The sequence below is a fragment of the Myodes glareolus genome, chromosome 20, assembly GCF_982192425.1.
Source record: "Myodes glareolus chromosome 20, mMyoGla1.1, whole genome shotgun sequence".
Taxonomy (NCBI): Eukaryota; Metazoa; Chordata; class Mammalia; order Rodentia; family Cricetidae; genus Myodes; species Myodes glareolus.
The window spans coordinates 45944038-45960926 of NC_142045.1; the positions used below are offsets into that span (position 1 = coordinate 45944038).

A 16889-nucleotide genomic window follows, 5' to 3' on the forward strand; every position below is an offset into this window, starting at 1 on the left:
CTGTAATACAGTATATTACACAATTTACTGAGGGTAAATCAACCTTGTAAACCTGACATAACAAATCTTGAACATAGAGCAGAATTTCCATATGCTGCTAGATGGTCTTTTAGTACCTTGCTAAGTTCTTTACACATTTATGTTTGCATTATAATTTTATTCTATGATGTTTTTTATTATTTTGGGTGTTAAGGAAGTACTGGTCTTGTTCTTATAAAATTCTACAATACATAACATTTCCCCAATCTTCTATAACAAGTTAACAATTCACAGCTTCTCTATGTGATTAAGTTACAGTTGGATATTCTGTTTTTCAGTCAGATTTTTTTTCAAATTTATTTATTTATTTGTTTATAAAAATTTCCACTTCTTCCCCTCCTCCCCATACCCTCCCATTCCCCCCACTTCCTCTCCTCCTCCCCCACACTCCCTCTCCAGTCCTATGAGCAGTCAGGATTTCCTGCCCTGTGGGAAGTTCAAGTTCCTCCCCTCTCCCTCCAGGTCTAGGAAGGTGAGCATCCAACCAGACTAGGATCCCAAAAAGCCAGTACATGCAGACAAAACAAGACCCAGTGTCACTGTCTATGGCTTCTCAGTCAGCCCCCATGTCAGCCACATTCAGAGACTCCAGTTTGATCACATGCTCATTCAGTCCCAGTCCAGCTGGCCTCTCATTCAATCAGTCCCCTTGTATCAGAGGGTGAACGCACCCCTCGCGGTCCTGATTTCCTTTTTTCATGGTCTCCCTCCTTCTGCTCCTCATTTGGACCTTGGGGGCTGATGAATATTTTGCATATCACCATAGAACCTTCATCTGGTGATGGATGGAGATAGAGACAGAGACACATATTGGAACACTGGACTTAACTCCCTAGGTCCAAATGAGAAGCAGAAGGAGGGAGAACGTGAACAAGAAAGGCAGGACCAGAGGGAACCCTCATCTGACGATAGATGAAGATAGAGACAGAGACCCACATTGGAGCACTGGACAGATTTTTTATTTATGTCACTCTAGCAGCATGTCCCTTTTACCTAACTTGTTAACAAACAGCTGCTGGAAATTCAATGGCTCCTTGTGGTCTATAACAATGACCTTTTTTTCCATTCCAGCTTTCAATAATTTCTGTTCTCATTTATACTCCTTTATCACTAAGAGATTAAATTTTAATTCTCTTAATGAACCAATTTTATATTTCATTTACTTAATTTTTGTTTCACATTTCATTGATTTCTACTCTTGTCCATATTATTTATTCCATTTTACTTATTTTTGTGTTCTAGCCCCCCCCTTTTATTTTAACCAGTTCTTGAGTCAGAAGCTTAAATAACTGATTTTAGGATTCTTTTGTAATATATGCATTCAAAGCTATACAATTTCACTATTTATTTAATCATCCATGAATTTCAATATGTTGTGTTTTTTAACTCATTCTAAGGTATTTCTTCGTTTTCCCGAAAGTTGTTTCCTATGAACGATTGTTAATCCATAAGCTAATTTCCAAATATATGGCAATTCCTCAGATTTCATTCTACTGTTAATTGATATTTTAATGCCACAGTGGCCAGAACCTATTTTCTGTGATAGTTAAGTTTTATTTGTAAGTTCTCTTGCTTTTACTGTAAGGTCTGTCTTCATTAGGTATATAGCTTCGATGGTCTCATCCTAGCTTTTTATTCTATCTTATTTTTAATTTTTACACTAGGCCCAACATTCCAGTGGTTACTGTGTTTCTATAACTTAGAGATAAACTATTCAGTAACAGCAGACATTATACTCAGACACATTAGGCCTGTAAAGCTTCTGCCATCTTCTGGCAAACTTACATCAAGAATATTTTATATATATCTTAAGCGTCCTTTGGTTTTTGTTCATTGCCTGATCTCTTGAACCTGTCCTGTATATAACTCTGTAGTTCCCCATCAGTCAGAGAACACAGAGAATTCAAATTTATTCCAGTCTTTCAATTTCCCCATTATCATTTTGGTAACCAGAGTTAGCACTTGTCTCCAACAAGGGCTCCAATTTGTGCCAGTGAACTCAACAGATTTCCTATTCATTTTCTACCAAGTTGGGCCCCTTAAACTGAAAAAAAAATCCACAAATTGTCATCCTCTGACACGCTGAGGCCTTTTCTTCTGACAGTAACTCTATGACTTTATAGGTGTGAACTACACTCCCCACCACTCCGACTAGAGACATGAAAACAAGAGAAAGAAAAGAGCTCCAAGCAGGATATGAACTTGTTATTCTTACTTAAAATCCTAGCACTTTTTCAAGAACATACAGTTTTGATATTTAAATTTTACTACCTTAAATTCATTTCTACAGTTATAAAATACTGGTTTTTTGACATTATCAAGGCTTTTTTATATTTGTTCTTACGGAAATACATATAGCTTCTAGACATCACTGAATACAATAATGATCTTATTTTTTAAAAAGCTTATATTTAGTTGTAGGTGGGAATATGCACACAGGTTTGTAGTTGATATGACTGCAGGTGGGAATGTGTGCACAGGTTTGTAGTTGATATGACTGTGAGAATGTGCACACAGGCTTGTAGTTGACATGTCATGTCATATTACGTGAAAGTAGAAAAATAAAATTCAGTATGTGCTGTGACTTTAGCTTAGTGCTTGCCTTGCATGTGCAAACAATCTTTTTTGTTTATTTTGTTTTTCGAGACAGGGTTTCTCTGTGCAGCTTTGGAGCCTGTCCTGGAACTAGCTTCAGGGATTGAAGGTGTGCACTAATACCGCCCAAATATACACGCAATCTTAACTATTAATCTACCCCTCCCATCCCCAAAAATTTGTTTAGAAAGAAAAAAATCTAAATCATCTGCTAAGTCATGTCTAAATTAGAGTTTGGAATTAAACTTACTTTGAGTAATGTATTATTGTAAGACTTAACATTCTCTAGTTAATAATGCCATGCACAGTATATATTGTCAGAATAAGTTTGATAATATGTTATATTCAGAACTACTTAACCAATTTTTATTGTCTCTATAGATTCATCACATTACTGTCTTTAGCTGCATTTCTATGGTCACCTTACCTTAGCTGCATGGTACGTACGAGCTTCAAGTAAATCATCTGTTTTAGCTTCCTTGGCAAGCAGATTAAATCGACTTAACATTGCAGCCTTACAAAGCCGACTTGCCATTGACAAACCACTTTTAAATGGGGAACTAAAGTTGAAAGGAATGAAACATGCAATAATCATAGTTAATGATTTATGTTGGCAATTGTAGGGATTAAATGGCAGTTCATAGACATTTATGATCCTGATTAGGCAGAAGAATGCATGTACTGAAGCTCTATTTTAGATAAGAAGCAACTTGAGTTACGTAACTGCTGTCAGAAGCTAATTTAACTTAAATTAGTTTAACTTATTACTATACTGCATCAAAAGTTCAAACAATATTTGTATTTGAATATTTCTATTATTTAAAGTAAAATTAATCTATGGTAATACAAATTAAAACAGTTATTCTCCTATGATTGAAGAAAGGGAGTGTGGAAATACCTTCTGGAGTGGTGACAGCCACTGAATTTTGACTAGAGTAATAGGTAACCTGGATGAATATATGTATCAAATCTCCTGAAATTGTACAATGCATTCTCTGCAAGCAAACTTTAATTTAGAAAACACTACTTTGAAACCATCCATCCATGTATATGTGTGTGCATACACATGAATACATTATTCATATGTCGTAACAGAAGTACGTTCACAGATCACAAACCTTTTTACTAAGTAACTTTCCCCTTCATTATAATGTAATAGCTGTTCTTGTGACAGATGATTAAAACTGTAAAAATCCTCAATTCTTCTGGTTTCCATGTAGCTTTCAGGGTCACACACCTCCTTGAATGTGTGCTAGCCTTGTGATTTGTTATGGAGAAAATGTGCAAGTTCAGAGTCTAGGTTTCAGGGGAACCCTGCCTTCTTCTCCTGAGACCCCTTCATGTTCAGGTAAGTGTGCTGTGACTAGCCTACTAACGGGTAAAGGACAGTTATTCCTCTAAGAGATCAACCAAAGTGACATTTTATTTGACCCACACCTGACTCCAGATGCCTACAGGAGTTCTAACTAGATCCAGAAGAACCGCTCAGCTGACCCAAACATTTATTGCAATATATAGTGTTGCTTTAAAGCACTGAATCTGAGGTAGCTTATATGTAGCAAATGTTAGTATGCACTCATGTATGCAAAATCTATTAATCTCTGTATATTAATTTTCTACCATGATAGTGTTGGTAGATTTTCTGTAAATTCCTTGGGCTTTTCAGCAGAACTGGGGAACACAAAAGAATATATGCCTAGTGTTTGTAAGGTAATAGCTTCAAACTATAAAATCCCCTTAACAGTGGTCATTTTACCTCCATTCCCCCATATTTTATGTCTACTTTTTTATTCAACATATTGATGTTATGTACAGCAGTAACAGCAAACATCACCAATCATGATAGTGTTCTGAGTCAATAAAGCTGTATTGTACTCTTCAACAAGCCACCTACTACTCTCCTTAGTAGGTCCCTGTTATGTGCTCTAGTAGAGCGATGATAGGAAAAATGGTGATAAATATAAATTTCTAATTTGGTGTCATCTATACTACCACATTTACATGTTGTAGAATATTCTTTTAAGATGTGTTACCTTTGTTTATGTTGTTGACTGTTTAATGATACAAAAATGTGTTGTATTCTTTAATGTTGCATTTGTTTAACTCTGTGAAGTTGTGATTCTTTGCCTGTCTAAAGCACCTGATGGTCTAATAAAGAGCTGAACGGCCAATAGTGAGGCAGGAGAAAGGAGAGGTTGGGCTGGCAGACAGAGAGAATAAATAGAAGGAAAAAAGGAAGAGTAGAGAGATCAAGAAATGAGAAAAGGAGGAGAAGAGGACTCAAGGGGTCAGACAACCAGTTACACAGGAAGCTGTGGAGTAAGAAGTAAAAAAAGATATGCAGAAATAGAGAAAGGGAAAGGCCCAGAGGCAGAAGATAGTTGGGATAATTTAAGAAAAGCTGGTTAGAAAAAAGCCAAGCTAAGGCCAGGCATTCATAAGTAATAATAAGCCTCCATGTGTGGTTCATCTGGTAGCTAGGTGGCAGCCCTTGCAAGACCCAAAAGAGAAAAAAAAAGCAAATAATATTTACACTTGTGGAAAAACTTCAATTAGTACTGTTGTATACAATATCTACGTGTTGTAATATGCTGCCAACTTTTTTTTGTTGTTGCAGTTTTTATTATCAGCAAGCGTTCTTTGTAAGTTTTGTGTGTATGTTGGGAAAGAAATAATCTTTCAACATGTTTCATGATGCAAGATACATCTGCTTCATGCAAGGATTGATGGATTCCTAACAGATATAGTGACCCATGCCTGTATCCCTAACACTTAGCAGGCTGAGACAAGAAAACTGAAAACCTGAGGCTAACCTACATAGACTCTTTCTTAAAACACACACATGCACGCACGCATGCACGTACACACACGGTTGGATACACTTAAAATTATTTATATGTGTATGTCTGCATGTGTATATTAATATATGTACATGTGCATGTTAAAGTAGCCTTGGAATCCAGACATGGGAGTCAAATTATCTGGAGTTGGAGTTACAGGTGGTGGTGAGCCACCCTATGTGGGTGCTGGGATTCAAACTCCCATCCTCTGCAAAATCAGCAACTGCTCTTGGTCATTACGCCATCTCCCCAGCACTCAGGTGTTCTTTCTTCCTTTTCTTTCTTTCCTTCTTCCTTCCTTCACCTCATTTTTTTTTCTTTTCCAAGAAAAGGTTTCTCTGTGTAGAAGCTGTCCTGGAACTCACTCTGTAGACCAGGCTGGCCTCAAACTCACAGAGCTCAATACCTCAGTTCTTTGTTGTTTTTAATCAAAATAAAATGGCCTCCCTTTTCCTTCCCTAAGGCCCTTCCATGTCACCATCTCAAGCTGATACATTACTATTATTATTATTATTTAGTGTGTATATATATGTGTATGTCATACTCTAACTACAGCCATGTGATATTTGACAAAGAGGTAAAACACATACACCGAAGAAAAGACAGCATCTTCAACAAATGGCACTGGGAAAACTGAATGTCCACATGCAGAAAAATTAGACCTTTATCTATCATGCAGCACAAAAATTAGATTCAGGTGGGTCAAAGATCTCAATTTGAAACCTGAAACACTAAAACCGCCAAGGGAATATGTAGACAATACGCTATAAGATACAGGTATAAAAAATAACTTTTGGATAAGACTCCATTTGCTGAGCTATCATTGTGAACGACTGACAAGTGGGACCTCATAAAACTAGAAAGTGCCTGTACAGATAAGGAAACAACCAAGTGGCTAAAGAAGAAACCCATAAAATGGGAGAGAGTCTTTTCCAGCTATACATTGGCAAAAGACTAATACCCAGTATATATAAAACTCCAACAAGCAAGAACAAAACAAAACAAGAATCAAGGAAACTAATGACCAAATTTTTAAAAATGGGCTAGGGAGTTTTCAGTAAGAAAAAAAAAGTGGTTAAGAAATACTTCAAAAAATGTTCATTATCCTTACCAGATAGGAAAATGCAAACTGAAACAACTCTGAGATTTCATCCCACTCTAGGCAGAATGGCTAATTTAAACAATACAACTGACAACAAAGGCTGGGAAAGCTGTGGAGAAAGCAGAACCCTTAATAACTTTGGATGGGAATGCAAATTGATGGAATCACTCTGGACATCAGTAATGAAAATCATCAGACTCAGTCAACCTACCATATGACCCACTATATGACTCCTGGGTATATACCTAAAGGACTCGGTACCCTCCTACTCCACAGATACTTGGTCAGCCATGTTCATTGCTGCTCTATTTGCAACAGCCAGGAAAACAACCTAAACCTAAACTCCCTTTAACAGAAGAATGAGTAATAAAAATGTGATATATACATAACTCAACTAAAAAAAAATGTAAGACCTTTTTGGGAACCTGGGTATGGTAGCACACACCCTTTAACCTCAGCACTCTGGAGGCAGAGACCAGTGGATTGCTAAGTTCCAGGCCAGGGTTAGATAGTGAGACCATGATTTTAAATATCTTTTTATTTTATTTTATTTTATTTTTTGATAGAGTCTTTGAGATACAGCTCAAAAATCCAATTTGCTAGAAGCCTGGACTGGTCTAACTCAGGACCCTCCCTGCTTTTTTCTCCTGGGATCAGAGTTACAGGGTTGGCACCAGGAGATTTTCTTTGCTTCACTGATTCTTTGGGGGCTAAAACTCACAGTCTATAGTTGGACACATCCACTGTCTTATTTGTAATTATTTGCAAATATTGGACCATAGTTATACTATGTTTCCATAGTAATTTCCAAGAAATTATACTAGTTTCCTATTATTTATTCCATTTTGTCATGCCATTATTTTCTGAGTTTTAAAATATCTTATATTTATTTGTATGTGTAAGGCATTTATAATCCAAAGCCCAGACAATATATTTGTTGTGCTACAGTCTGTACTATTCTTGACTTTATTCTGCGTATTACCCCAAGACTATTATGCTTGATGATATTCATGCCAAGAAAGAGCTGCATGAGTATTGATTAAATGTCCTTTCAAGAGGAAGATATTTAAAGTGTGTAAATTTGAAAAAAAAGCCACCCTAAAAGAATACTGGGTTTACTCAGGTCTGCCTGTGTGTGCATGAGTAAGGGTTATTTACTAGATCCTAGATAACTTTCCATGGCTATAGTTCCAAAGAGAAAAACGCCTCCCTGGGCAGTAAGCTTTTAGCATTACTCACTGCTCATTTAAAAAGTATATAGCCATTACTAGAAGGTTTTACTTTTATTCAATAATGAATTACATGAATATCACAAAGAAATATCCAACAGGCACAGAATATTATGATTAACAATAATACCTTTGGAAATAAAATGTCTACATTAGGGTTCCAGTTTGAAATCCTTATGACAGGGGTGCCCACATAGTATCATAATAGAATAGTTCTTACACTTGTGTGTTTGTAAAATTTGGGACAGAATGTGAAAAATGCAGCTTCTTAATCCCAGATCCAAAAATTTAGATTTAGTAGAACCAATTCTATGATTCTAATATTTTAACAAACACAAGGTCTAAAACCAGATTTCTTGGGTTTGAATGCTGGCTTCACCATTTACTATATAACTTTGTAAGCTTGTATTATTCAAAAAGGAAGTTATAATAAATATGATGTCAGAAATCTGGCCACACTCAATACAATTGTTCAGAATCCAATAAATAATGTACAAAATTGTTAAGAATAAAATTTCAATAAAAACCTTCTTTTGCTTAATATATGATTTTAGAGAAAGTATCAATTCTAACCTTTCAGTGATCTTCCCACTCAGGCCATCCACAATCTCCAAAGAATTGTCCCCTTGTGCCCAGTTCAGACTGAGTGATTTGTGGTCCAAATTTATTTGCAGAGGATATGCAGTGGGCACTAAGCTAATGTGAGGTCTGTTGACCAAGTAAAACATGGGGAGTTTTGAAGTGAGTGCATCATCAACACGTTGGTTTACTGCGATTTCTAAGCCTCTAGTATCACTGCAATTCCCATCACCTAGAAAGCAAAAACAAAACACACTCAGAAATTTAAGGTCAAAAGAAAAGATTGTGCTAAAAAAAAAAGGTATAAAATGAGAATAGGTTAATTATAAATACTCCAAAGCTCCCTTCTCCTATACTTTTCTCTAACCCACACTTCATTTGTTTTAAAATCATTAAGCTTGCCTGAAGATCAGCCATAAAGACCAGGGACCAGGCAGTGGTGACACACACCTTTAATCCCAGTAGCCACACTAGTTTTCCATAGAAACCAGGCAGGGCACGCCTTTAATCCCAGCCAGAGAAAGAATTATAAAAGGAAGGAAACAGCTCTCAGGCTCAGTTTTATTCTGAGATTCCTGGAGGCAGGATTGTAATTTTGGACTGAGATTGAGGTAAGAGCGAGTGGCTGGCTGTTTTGCTTTTCAGGTTTCAGGTTGAACCTCAATCTTTCCCTCTGAGTTTTTATCAATCGTGCTTCATATTAACTGCAAATACCCTAAAGCTCACTTCTCTTTTAATTTTCTCTACCCCACATCTATCCTCTTCGCAGTTATTTCCATACATGTGACCAGAATCAGGATATGGTAATGACAAAATTTCCATCGAGGAATGATCAAAAAGGAAAAAAAGCAATAGTGACTAAAAGTAAAGAACCAGGGACTGGAGCATGCCCAGGGGTTAAGAACCATGGACTGGAGCATGCCCAGGGGTTAAGAGCACTGACTGTTCTTCCAGAGGACCAGAGTTAGACTCCCAGCATCCACACAGCAGCTCACAACCTTCTGTAACTTCAGTACTAGAAGATCTGATGATTTCTGGCTCATCCAGGCACTGCAGGCCCAGTACACAGACACACATGCAGGCAAAACACTCACATAAAATAAAAAACAAATTTAAAAAATGCAAAGAACCAGTACTGAACCACAAAGAAATGGTACTTTTTACAGAGTTCTGCCAGAAAAAATCTGTTCACTCTGTTTTGATTTTTAGGTTTCCACATGAAATCAGCATCTGATTGTTGGTGAAATAATTTTTTATACCTAATGAGCACAAATTATAGCTGTTATAGAACCACAATGTTCTAATTTAAGGATGCAAAGTAATTCATAGAATGACCATTTTTGGTTAACATTATGAACAGTAACAAAAGCTTTCTTTGTATTTGCATAATATTGTTGAAAAGAGTGAAGGCATTCTGAAGAGACCCAAATGTGTCTCTATTGTAGCTCACTTTGACTATCAGCCAGGGAAAGGGTGGGAGTTGTCTCTCAGAAGAAATTTCACACTGTTTGACAACTTGTCAGACAATCTTGCAGAGAAACTAGAATTGAGACAATGATGGGTGGGACAGATCCTAACAAGGGACTGGTAATGCATACCTCTTACCCTTTACTTAAGTCTAAACCTCCTATTAAAGACCCTGAAAACCTCTCCAAAACTAAAATGAAAATTTAAACACACTGTTCTTTGCATTCATATTCTATTAAGTTAACATAGGCTTGGAAGAATCAATATAAAGAATTGTATGGTATCTGACATAATTCTTAATGAGTTTGGTCCCAGAACCCACATAGTGGAAGGAGATAACCTACTCTTGCAAGATCCCTTCTGACCTCCAAATGTACATATATACTATGACATGTGAACACACAGACACAAATGAAATGTAATTATAAAAAGGGCTTTAGAGAAAAGATAAATTTCAAAGAATTAAATTTAATCTGTAATGCTCCCTTCTACAGAATTAAAAGGGAAGCAAAGTTCAATTATATAAAAGGAAGAAGTCTGTAAAGAACTGGAGCTGCTGGATTAACATAACTGGCTGTGCTCACACCTATATTCCACTTTACTGACTGTTTTAACAACAGGCTTAGATGAATACCTATTTAGAATGGCATTTAGTAAATGCTATATGTATTAGGTAAGAAACTGTATGATACAACAAATAAAGTTCAATTATCTCTCAAGATGTCCTAGGTATCAAATCACTCTCTTTTAAGTGAGAATTGCTAAAAGTGTGAGCCCCCCGAAGAGTCTCTAAAATGTATGCTTCTGGGTTTATAGGGCAGATTCCAAGAGTCCTGGAAACCTTTATTTTCTTATTCATACACATAAGACTTTTTTAGGTTAGACCAGACCGCCAATTATTTTCATGTGGGACCCACAGAGATTGTGAGATGAAAAACCTGAAGCAATTTTCCAGTACCATTTTCTTTTTATTGTCTGTGCACCACCACCATAAACTGCCAGGTGTAAGATGGCAGTCACATGACCAGATATCTAATTCTTCTGCTCCTGCTCCAAACCACTAACCAACTACATAAAGGAATCAATGTCTGTTCTCTTAAACAACATTATAACTACAGGGTAAAGTTACATCATACAAATGACAAGTTTTTAAAAATATTATCATAAAACTTAACAAAAGCTCTGGCCATCAAGTCTGTGATTCCAGAGAATGCACACAAATTTCTTAGATCTCAAACTCATATTTATCAAAAACAAAGAGAAACTGCTACAGAAGATTTAGAAAAATTCAAAATGCCTTGAGAAAGTATCTGAATTGACTAAAACTGTAAACATAGTAAGACTATTAGTCAACCATATGATCTTAAAAAGTATCAAATAGCAGTTCCCCATGGAGCATAGGGAATGAGCATGTATTCTCACCCACAGTTACTGGAGAGTTGACTGGGGCTATTTGGTAATATTTTAAAAAGTCTCACATCTTTGACTTGGTCTATAAAATAGAAAGGGATGAAACACTACCAAGCTCATTCTGTGATATCAAAGACCAGACAAGGACATAATGATCAAATGTTTAAGATAATGTAAAGATAAAAAGGAGCCAAAATGGACATTCAATTTCTTATATCAGAGAAGATAAAATGTAGTACGAGCTTTTAAATTTAGGAGGTTCAAAACAACATCTTTTCCATAAAGAAATGGGGTTCATTATGAGGTAGAAGCTGTAAATTCCAGATGGAATAAATCTAAGTGACTAGTATGTTAATTCTTGGCCTCCAATAAGATTATAGAAGTCATACAGTAAGTGTAAATTCCAGTCATTATAAAACAACAGCTCAACAAAGCAGATAATATATCTGCTTTTACTTTAGTTTCACGTATGCAAAAACTGGCTATATACTGGTAAGTCAAATAAGGGCATTTTTATTGACCATATCCAAACTGTGCTACAACTCACCAACAAGTATACTGCTGATATAAACAGGCTGGATAAAGTGACTCAGCAATGCTCCCTGTACACCCAGCACCTCCCATCTTGTTAATTTGTCACTTGAGGACATACTGTTTACTCTATTAATTCCATCAGCAGAACAGTAAACTGTAAGATAAATTTTGCCTTCAACAGCCACATGGAGACTCAGTTCTTCATTGGCTTCAAATGCAGAAATAGAATGTGGATTAAGGCGTCTAGAGAGAGGAAAAAAGTTTTATTTTTTTTTTAAAGAAACACAAATTTGTTAAAAGTAAAATGTGCATGTTCTCAAGATTTGTCTCTAACAGGTTTAATTTACCAGGACACACTTCATTCCAATAACATGAACAGATGCAAATACAAAGAAAATAGGAATGCATTCATCGCCTCCCTGCAAATGATAATGAACAACAAATCACCAACACACAGAGTCGCAGGACAATTTTCCTATTTTCAGCATTGTTTATGTCCTAACATAGGACGGTAAGGCCTAGTACGGTGGCGGACTCCTTTAACTCCAGCACTTGGATGGCAGAGGCAGGCAGATTCCCGTGAGTTCAAAGCCAGTCTTGTCTACTTAACAAGTTCAAGGCCAGCCAGGGGTATATAGTGAGCTGCTATCTAAACCCCCTGACTCTTGCAAAGAAGTTTAAGACCAGCTTTGCCTATATAATGAGGATATATTATTCAAGGGTAGTCTGGGCCACATGAGACCCTATCTTAAAAAACCAGTTATAATAACAAAGAAAATTTTTGTTCTTGCAATTTGTGAGCTAGTTTCTTCTATATATAAAAAGATTTAGAACTACAAAATGATGAAATGGAAAAAGTTTTATTCAAGATTCACCTATGATAAAATGTTAATAAAATCTAAAGTTATTTTTCTTGAATTATATCTATCCATAGTTCTTATTTTCAAAGTGATTTATAGAATCTTTTATAAAAATATTGCCTGTGGTTATTTCTAGATGGTCAGACTTGGGGTATGTTTTTCTTTCTTCACTGTGCCTGTCTGTACTGTTCAGCATTCACCTTACCTGATACTATATATTCATCACAGTAATGACATTTTGGCCACAGAGCAGTTTTTAATCTGTATGTGAATATGAGAACCGACTGCACAGACCCACAGTCTCCTAAAGCTCCTGCAGTAGAGTGGAAGGAGTGGTGAAGCAAGAGTCCCTTCAGAACTGACCTCGGTAGGAGTGAATGGAGAGGGGAGGTTTGTGGTGCTCTGAAACCCACAAATAACTCAAGGCTGCAATATGGATACAAATTTGTACCAATACGGATTGAGCTTACTCTGTTTGAGACAGGCATTCAGAACATATATACAGTTATCATCCTACTGTCTTAAAAAAACTTTCATAATACTTACAACTGTGACTTAATCTGGGCTGATCCTTTAGGCAACTGGTTCATGTAGAGGTAAATGTTGATGTTCTGTTTCAGAGTAAGCAGATTAGAAGCTGGTTCTGTACAAAAGATGGACTTTTCCATCATAGCAGGATTTTTGCTATAGAAGAGTAGAAGTTGTCTATAAAAGTACCTAAAATAAATGTGACTTTGTTAAGTAATAAAATTTAATGCAGATGTTATCTTAATGAGTATCATAACCAAATGTAACATGAGCAATGTCTCTGTATGTCCAAAGTTTTGATACTGACAAAAGTCTGATCATAACTTTAGCTTTATCTATTGAAAAATTAAGCACCTCAAGAAGTTCTCATCTTGGACTGCCCTGTAACTTATATTAAAGCATTACTGTTTGATTACTATCCTACACTTTATATTTGTAAAGAACCCCTGATTCCAGGTTCCTCCCTTCTTCCTGAGATAGCTCTGGAAAGCCAACTTGTGGCTTTTCCCTATGAAAACGAGTCACTCCTCCTACCTTACTACTGCTGTCACCAACAGTGGCGCCTGTGTCCAAGGGCACAGATATAACACACGGAACATTACACTGTACTAGAAATGTACTCCACACTTAAGAAGATCAGATAATTCCTTCAGCATCAAAGAAAGACGGACAACCATGAGTTGCAGTGTCCTAAAGGGCTTCCACAGTAATGCTGTATCTGTCTGTGTGTGATTTATGTGCATATGTGTGCAAGACAGTGCACATGCAAAGGCTAGAACAGAGCCATGGGTGTCTTCCTCAACTGCTCTCCCTTATTTCCTCGAGAAAGAAAGCTTGGCTTACAGTTTAGGCTAGGTTAGGTGGCAAATGAGCTCTGAGAATTTGACTGTCTCCACTCCCGAAAGCTAGGGTCACAGGAGCATGCAGCCATGACCACATTTATATTTGAGTTCCAGAGATTTGTAAGCAGGTTCTCATGCTTGCAGAGCAAACATACTGACCCATCTATCTCCTCAGCACTTTTCTCTAACAAATTTTAAGATTATACAATTCTTTCTTTATTAGAGTTAGCTATTGCATTTTTTCCAGGTAAAACAGGTCTAAATTTGTTTTTAAATATTTCAGCAAAGAAACGAGCAACAGTGAGAATACAGAATAAACAAGAGTAGCAAGTAGTAGTTATTAGAATACTAATAACTAAAAAGTTGGATGAGGACACTTACTTAGAGTTGGATTAGATATTTGCTATAATGGAAGTTTGTAAGAGGTTTCGTTGGGGAATATTATTTTAAGGTGTGTTGCTTTTGTTTATGCTGCATTTATTTAACTCTGTAAAGCTGTGATTCTTTGCCTGTCTAAAACACCTGATGGTCTGATAAAAAGATAAACGGACAATAGTGAGGCAGGAACAAGGACAGGTGGGGCTGCAGGGCAGAGAGAATAAATAAAAGGAGAAACAAGGAAGGGAAGGAGGTGCAAGGAGAGAACAAAGGAAGGAGGATGTCACAGTCCAGCCACCCAGCCATTCACAGAATAAGAATGAAAGTGAGATATACAGAAGTAAGAAAAGGAAAAAGCCCAGAGGTAAAAGGTAGTAGGGATAATTTAAGAAAAGCTAGCAAGAAAAAAGCTAAGGCTAGGCATTATTAAGTAAGAATAAGATTCTGTGTATGATTTATTTGGGAGCTGGGTGGTGGGCCCCTAAAAGGTCAAAAGAGAAAAGATCAAAAAAGTAAAACAACTGACAACAAAGTTTAATGGCTTAAAAGAATCAAAAGTTGGTGTACATCATGGGATGTAACACTCAGTTCTCACTGTTAAATGTTTTATAAATAGTAACTTCTAAAGAGAACAACCATTCTTGGCCATTTTGAACCACATGCTACTCCTTCTGAGGAGCAGAATGATCAGTCTGGGAAAAAAAGGAGAGGGAAATCTGACTTCAGCTCCTTTCATTCTCTTTTGATTTATCAGTCTAAGGCAGTGGCTCTCAACCCTTCAATACAGCTCTTCAAGGTTGTGGTGACCCCAACCATAAAATTATTTCATTGCTACTTCGTAACTGTAATTCTGCTACTGTTATTAATTCTAACATATCTGATATGGACCTCATCATCCACATGTTGAGAACCATTTGTCTAGAGGATATATTGTTTATATTCTGCTAATCAGTAGACCATGCCTGGAATTTGTAACTGGAAAGCTGTGCTCTTCTGCTGCCACCTTTGGGTAATGTGGTAGTTTGAATGTAACTGGCCCCTATAATTTCAGAGGGAGTAGCATTAGAAGGTGTGGTTTTGTTGGAGTGAGTATGAGCTTACTAGAAGAAGTGTTCACTGTTGGGGCAGGCTGTGAGGTTTCCTATGCTCAGGATATCACCCAGTGTCTCAGTCGACTTCCTGTTGCCTGCAAGATGTAGGACTCTCAGGTCCAGTACATCTGCCTACATGCTACAGTGCTCCCCGTCAAGGTAATAAGGGACTGTACCTCTGAAACTCTAAGTGAGTCACCCCAATTAAATGTTTTCTTAATAAGAGTTGCTGTGGTCATGGTGTCTCTTCACAGCAATAGAAACCCTAAGACAGATACGTATATCTAATTTAGAAGTGAAGTAAGATTAAGTTTATTTTGTGCAAACCTAAGTTACACTTCCAGTTATCATTTAAAGATGGTTATTTCTAACTTTAAAAAATCTTGTAGGGCTCTTAAAATTTAGTTCACAAGGAAGTCACCAAAATCTACACAAGACAGTGTAATTACTATGGTGAGGTTACTATAGCAACACAAAATGTCAGATGACTTGGATTAGAGGCTATCAAATCCTTTGCTTTATTCTAAGTATTGCTCTACTTGTAACAGAAATTTCTATGCAGTTACTTTGGTCTGAGAACATTAATATTTGAAGGCTTTAATACATTCTTTAACTTACCTAAGCAGAGACCTTCTTGCTGTAACAACTGCATGAGTATCATGCAGCACTCTCCCATTTGGCTTGATGCACTGGCTGTAGTTGTATTCACCTGTGCCTACAGCCACAACTTCATGATGTCCAGCTGAAAACAGCAGCAAGCTATTAGTTTAGTCTCCCTCTTTAGTTGCCCAAATTCTACCTTTATCATCATTTTAAAAGATTTTATACATATATTTGTGTGTGTGTGTGTGTGTGTGTGTGTGTGTGTGTGTGTGTGTTTTACATGTACACCAGTGCCCCCAAAAGGCCAGAAGGTGTTGGAGCCCTTGGAAGTGGAGAGTCACCCAAAGTGGGCCCTGGGAACCAAACTCAGGTCCTCCACAAAGGCAGTAGGGCTGTTAACTGCTGAACCATCTCTCAGTCCCTATCCTCAATTTTCAGTCAGATAAAACAAATAGCAAATACAGTTCCAACAGCCTTAGGACGTTTTCAGAAATTAGATTTCAAAGTAGCTATCTTAACTTAAGTGGCAACTATCTTATGCCACAGTACATCATCTAAATTTTTAATATAAACAATAGAATTACCACAAAACCTTAACCTTCAATATGTACCACAATTAACAAGACTCCATTTACTATTCTACTTCTGTCCTGAACACTCTTTATATAATGCTTCCAATTTTTTTCAGTCCACTCAATCTCTCTATAAACTGAATTAGCTTTTTTTTTCTGTTGGATTGAAGCTGACTTGTTTTTAAATAAAGAAGATCTCTATGCATTTCTCAGTAGTCTT

General features: G+C 36.8%; 1 protein-coding gene across 1 annotated transcript in view; it reads right to left on the reverse strand.

The window, feature by feature from the left end:
* Adad1 (adenosine deaminase domain containing 1) overlaps positions 1-16889 on the reverse strand; it is a 31363-nt gene that overhangs the window by 804 nt on the left and 13670 nt on the right. Inside the window, exons 7-11 of the mRNA XM_048424837.3 lie at positions 16113-16236; positions 13202-13372; positions 11809-12038; positions 8379-8616; positions 3062-3194 (exon numbers count right to left, since the gene is read on the reverse strand). Coding sequence (XP_048280794.1) covers positions 3062-3194; positions 8379-8616; positions 11809-12038; positions 13202-13372; positions 16113-16236 — 896 coding nt within the window. The remainder of the gene's footprint in view (positions 1-3061; positions 3195-8378; positions 8617-11808; positions 12039-13201; positions 13373-16112; positions 16237-16889) is intronic.